General features: G+C 37.8%; 2 protein-coding genes across 4 annotated transcripts in view; both read right to left on the reverse strand.

Annotated features, from left to right (window-relative positions):
* LOC107722796 (zinc finger and BTB domain-containing protein 44-like) overlaps window positions 1-1734 on the reverse strand; it is a 19557-nt gene extending 17823 nt beyond the window's left edge. For all 3 annotated transcript variants that reach the window (XM_016531274.1, XM_016531275.1, XM_016531276.1), the window contains exon 1: window positions 1470-1734. The gene's annotated coding sequence lies outside the window, so the exon portion shown is untranslated. The remainder of the gene's footprint in view (window positions 1-1469) is intronic.
* A 612-nt stretch (window positions 1735-2346) lies between these two features.
* The window catches only part of LOC107722779 (A disintegrin and metalloproteinase with thrombospondin motifs 8-like), an 18240-nt gene continuing 14550 nt past the window's right edge, over window positions 2347-6036 (reverse strand). The window contains exon 9 of the mRNA XM_016531249.1: window positions 2347-4758. Within this exon, the coding sequence (XP_016386735.1) occupies window positions 4023-4758 (736 nt within the window). The 3' untranslated portion in view covers window positions 2347-4022. The remainder of the gene's footprint in view (window positions 4759-6036) is intronic.

A 6036-nucleotide genomic window follows, 5' to 3' on the forward strand; every position in this document is an offset into this window, starting at 1 on the left:
TCGTGTCTGGTTGGGACACACGGTGTTACAGTTTGATCCCCAAAAAAATCTAAGCATAAAAATATTAATACTGACAAATCTAATAATTTAATCTGCAATTAGGGAAAGTGGAGAGAAGAGATCCAGTCTGGGAATGAGCAGGAACAGTTGATTTGCATGGCAGACAAGGAGATCCAGATTTTGTGTTTGTTCATTTGTTTTTAATATTCAACAGGCAAAGTTCTTCTGTATCTAAATGCAAAAATGTTCATAATTGTTTGAATAAATCAGACTACTGGGGAAAAAATCTGAATATTCATATTGTGGCCATCTTGTGATTATTTTAACAAAAGCAACAATAATATAATAATTGTAATAATAATAACAATTATATATATATAATTGTTATATATATAGGTCAGTGGCCCTTGGCTTGGTATTTTTGGCAGAATTCGGCCCTCGGCGAAAACTAATTGAGAACCCTGAACTAGAATAAGATCATTTTCTTTTTCTTTTCTTGAGTTAACTATCCTTTTAAAAGGCTTCCAAAACGAATATGAAGATGACAGGTTCAAAATATATAATGATTAAAGATTTATCCATGAATTACCTTTCTAAAATATTTTAGAAAGGGAAGTTTACGGGAAGCGCATCAAAAATACAATACCAATATCTAAATAAAAAAAAATAAAAAAAACCTAATTAGAGACAATATCATCCATCTATACCAGGGGTGGGCAAAGTTGGCCCTTCCAGGCCACTTTCCTTCAGAGTTTAGCTCCAACTCTAATCAAACACTCCTGAACCAGCTAATCATTGTCTTCAAGACTACTAGAAAGCTACAGGCAGGTGAGTTTTATCAGGGTTGGATCAAATCTCTGCAGGAAAGTGGCCTGGAAGGGCCAAGTTTGCCCATCACTGATCTATACATAACTACGGGAGGGGACAATGACATTTTATTGATGGCTGTCAAATTAATTCTCAGAGGACGTTAGAGGGGCGTGGCTTTACACACGAGTTGCTTTTGTTTATGTATTAAATAGCAAGTACTTATTCTCAGTAGTAACCGTAACAATGTAATTCTCAATAGTTTATATCCAGCTCCCATATCAAAGGTTTAGATTCATGCATTTGGTTCACACTTGAATTTCTCATCACCAAAAACTGCGTATTTTGACAGGTTGGATGTGGCCTGCTATTGTAAACTAGACGATGTGTAAACTAGATGTGAAAAAACTAGAGAGTTAGGTTACGATTAATACATTAAAAACCCGAGACTTAACAATGTGACATTACCAGAAACGTGTGCATAAAATATACTCAAGAATATTAACATGCATTACGGTTTTCAGAGTCCAAAAACAAGGTCCAGCTGACCTGCAGCATTCATTGGCTAACACGCTAATCTCTGATGATGACTAAAACAGTGTCGTCAGTGTCAACAGTGTACGAAACATTACTTGTGTTGGATGTATATCTGTGCAGCTCACCGGTAACAAAGAATGGACGAATCCGTTGAAATGTAAGACAACTATAAGCGCATGAATGTGATCCAGCAGCGAGCTAACTGGCTACTAGCATTCTGACACTTGCACAGAAGTACTGTCGCTTCTTGACAGCATAGTCACATCCCGATAAATCACGAAGTCGAGTGTATTAAAAGGCAAAATCATAAAAAAGAAGTCTGTTCAAATTTGCATTGTGTATAAAATGCATTGGTATCTCGTCTGACAGGTTTGAGGCTGATGTTTACAAATTGTATCCCAGAATGCTTTTCACGGGGCTTGTGCGACTGACCTTTCATTTTTACTGATGACTTCAAAAGCGCTGTGATGACGCAATAACACAAAATAAAAGCATGAATTTTATTTTTGTAGACCATTTAGGGTATCAAAGAGTTTTGTTTCAGACTGCAGGTTACTGGTTCTAGAAAGCGCTTCTGTCAAGTGTCGTCTTTGCCCTTTTTGAGATTATAAAATAACGTAGAATCAGCACTTACTGTTGGATTTATGTTACTTGTGACAGTAGCTACTGTCTATTTTTTTAATGGTTTGGTTGAAAGTAGGAAACTTACCTTCCTCCTCACAAAATCTACCAGAATAAGCAGACATGCACATGTCTCTAACACAGAGTCCTTATTTAACTACATTCGCATCGTCTCTGTTTTGATTAGCACGCTGAGGTTTTATCTTAGCATTTTGTTAGTCTGGACATAAGTTTTCATGTGTATGTTCTGAATGCACAGCTTTTCATTGCTAAAATGTTTTATGAATTGAATTGTATAATTAAGGTAACAATGTATTGGTTAACAATATGTTGACATGGAGGCCTTACAAATGAATCAAGAACAATTTTATTGTAGACATATTTAATTGATTTAAATTCATACATCAGTCATATATAAGACAGACAGCAGCATCAAGAAAAAAAAACAGTTGTTAAAGGTAGAAAAAATAAATAGCTTGTAAAAGGAAGCTATAACAATAGCATTGTGCAGACCTTCATTGAAGGGATAGAATGCGTTAGTTTCAAATATGCACCATTTCAAAACTTGCATAATTTTGACTCAAATGGAATGCAAATCTTTTCTCTCATATTTTCAAATTCTTACAGGGTCTATTCAATTACATTACAGGCTAAGTCAATTTGCAGGTATCAAATTAAATTAAATTTTGCCATATGTGAAACGGCTCTTGCAACAAATATCAGTGCTCTTCTGGCTAAAGGGAAAATTTCAGAAATATCAGCCATGTCTGCTCAGAACTGTTGCGTTTAAATAAACTGTTTACCTATAGTTGTCTCATTAAATAAAATAATATTTATTAACAACATTCAGATTATTTTTTCCCTCTTCATTCCTATAATGGGTGTGTGGGTGGTAGATTTTTAAATGCATTTATACAGTGTTAACTAAAGCTAAGGATAAGTAAGGACAAATTAACAGAATATAGATTGCAAAGATGCATGCAATCTCAATGTGTCTTTCACAGGAAATGTATTTTCTCTTTTTTGTGTCTTAGCAATCATTGCAATTATCTTGAGGGCACATGTGTGTCCAATAATATACAGTAATTATCCACTTCTAAATGAACATTTAGCAAATAAATTATTTTCTCCTGTAAACTCACATATGCTAGTATCGGTTATTTTAAATGATCCCATTTAAGTAATGTGCACCAGTGGATGCCAATAGAAAAATTTATTAATTTAAGGCACACTTTGCAGTCTTTACACTGTTGCTCTCAGGCTGGCATAGCTTGTTGCCTACTGGCTGTATATATGTACAGAAAGACAAACAGTGTGAGAGAAAATGCAATTCCACTTTGATTCTTCATTACAAATTAAAATCATTCATCCAAATCAACAGTCATAACCAGGCAACATTTTAAAGGTAAAATCAGCATATTTGTATATATTCCAACAGCTCTTATCTGTGTACGCTGTTCACATACACCTATTGTGTGACCAGTAAAGGACTGTACTTCCAAATATTGTTTCCTCCAGTGTTGTAATTTGACAAATCTGAAAGCCTTTGAGGGTGATACCAGTATTAAAAGTAATAGATATAAATATGAAACAGACCCAATGCTACAAAACATAAGCTGGCAATTAAAATAAAAGTGTGAAATGAATTAGTCTAGCATGTATAAAGATACTAAAATGCAGTCCGTTGTGGACAATTCTAGAAAGGTGGATGCTCTGACTTGAATAATTTATGTGACCACCTTTGAACAGAATTTCAGCAGGTTTGTGCAAATGTTTTCCAAAGGACTCCAACGACCATGAACATTATGAAGCTTGTATTGACTGAGGTAGATCTCCGTGGGAGGTTACCTTTGTGGTTAAAAGAGAATTAGATTAAACCATGATATAGATAATAATTCATATCAAATGTCCTGGTTATGCTTGATAAGTCATCTCCAATCTAATGCTCTATCCTCCCAAGAGCTTCTTTGCTTGTTTCTGAAGCTTTTTCTCAGTCACTAGAGACACAACGGATCCCACCACCTTCTCATTCTCTACTACTCCACACAATGTCAGTTTTAGCAGTCCTGGTAAAAACATTCCTCTCCAACTACCTCTGGTCTCTTGTCTGGGTTGCACTTCTCATGCCCTAGAACCTTGCCCGTGTAGTCCACGCAGACTACAGTGCGGTGGCGCTGTCCGACACCGCAAGTCTGTGAGCATGCTGACCATGACCCCATTTGCCACATGGGACAGGGCAGATCCCCACAGGGCCAGATGTCTGCCGGTCGCAGGTCGGCATCGCAGAGGTAAGACAAGGATCCCTCCCCATCTCTACACTCCACGCTTCTCCTGGACCATCCAGCACCACAGCTCTTGGAGCACTCAGACCACTCACCCAGGACCCAGTCAGCTCCCCCAAAAGGCAAGATGACATGTGGCGAAATTCTGCTCTCTGTGCCTGGCTTGCTAAAAGGCACATCCCTCGGCAAAAAGAAAGTATACTTGATCCTAGGAGGTGAGGTGTCCCCAGCGGTGGACAGCAGCTGGATGGTGATGGGCTCCCAAAGTCTGTAAAAGCTGAGGAGTCGCTCCAAGGTGGTGGAAGAGCCGCTGTAGCGAAGCATGGCGCCAGGCACTGGGATGTCCTGCTCTGCCATAAACACTGAGAAATTCCCATTCAGGATGTAGGTTCCATCTTCTGCCTTTACCGCCAAGTAGTTACCATCGTGTGCGATGCCTCGATGACTGCGTTGTTTTATGTCAATATTAGTCGCCCCAGCTGGGATGGTAACTACATCAATATAGCCAATACTGTGGAGATATTGTAAGTAAACAGTATATCATAAACTTGGGTGATATTAATATCGGTACAATATTGGTTATCGGCCCACATTAAACTCTTAAAAGTATAGTTCACCCAAAAATTCTGTCATTAATTACTCACCCTCATGTTGTTTCAAACCCGTAAGTCCTTCGTTCATCTTTGGCTAATTAATGACATAATTTTCATTTTTGTGTGAACTGACCCTTTAAATGTAAGGGTTCTTTATTAGCATCTATGCTTCCATGAAATACCTTTAACATCCATGGAATCTTTGCATTGCACAAAAGGTTCCATGTAGTGGAAAAAGGTTCTTTAGATTATTAAAATGTTTTTTATTCTGAGGGTGTAGTCACATTTCGCAAATCTGCAAAATTATATGTGCAAAATACAGTCATTCCAATAGTAATCCGTGCGATCAGAAGTTTTGGGTGAGGACGAAAACCTTCCCCATGCAGGTTTTGGTCACATGAATTTTCCGCATTGAATAATAAAAACCTGCTTGTTTAGAAAATGACTTGCGCGTGAGGGGTGCTTTATACATCTCTACACTACAATAGAGGGTATGCATTGATGTCACTTTCGTGACGGAACATGCCCACTCAGTCGGACTGAGAGGTAAAATATTTAGCAACTTGGCTGGCGCTAGTAGAGGAAACTGTGAAAACAGGAGTAAAACAAATTAACAGCTTAAATTAAAGGCAGTTGGACTCAAAGAACCAGCAGCCCATGGATCTGTTTGACAGCAACATAGTTCTACATACACATGATCATCATCATCATGTCACCCAGCCCTAAAATATGTTAAAGGCAGAAATTACATTATGTCTTTCTGTAAAGCTGCTTTGAAACGATGTGTATTGTGAAGTGCTGTATAGCATATTGAGGTGAAATCAAAGTGGCGAGAACACCAATGGATATTCTGGTTGTTTCAATATATTTTGTAGAACCTGCATTTTGTTTTCACTGCATTCAAGCTGAACACTAATGCTGCCACTCAGGTGGGCACAACCCCAGTGAATTCCGCCTACTGTGACATCATGTGCATATCCTCTATCCACCTTTTTCTTCAACGCGGAAGTAAGCCTATGGGTGAGACTTCCGGATCATTAACCGCTATAGGTAAATAACGAGGAGAATAACAACGTGCAGTAAACGGAAAAACTGTTTGCACTACAAACCAGTGTGTTCATAAATAAGATAATGCATTAAAATAATATGATAAGACACACCAACTTTCAATATCAAGCAGCAAAACGAACTGTTTT

This window comes from Sinocyclocheilus rhinocerous, unplaced genomic scaffold (assembly GCF_001515625.1).
Source record: "Sinocyclocheilus rhinocerous isolate Xijiao unplaced genomic scaffold, SAMN03320098_v1.1 scaffold544, whole genome shotgun sequence".
NCBI lineage: Eukaryota > Metazoa > Chordata > Actinopteri > Cypriniformes > Cyprinidae > Sinocyclocheilus > Sinocyclocheilus rhinocerous.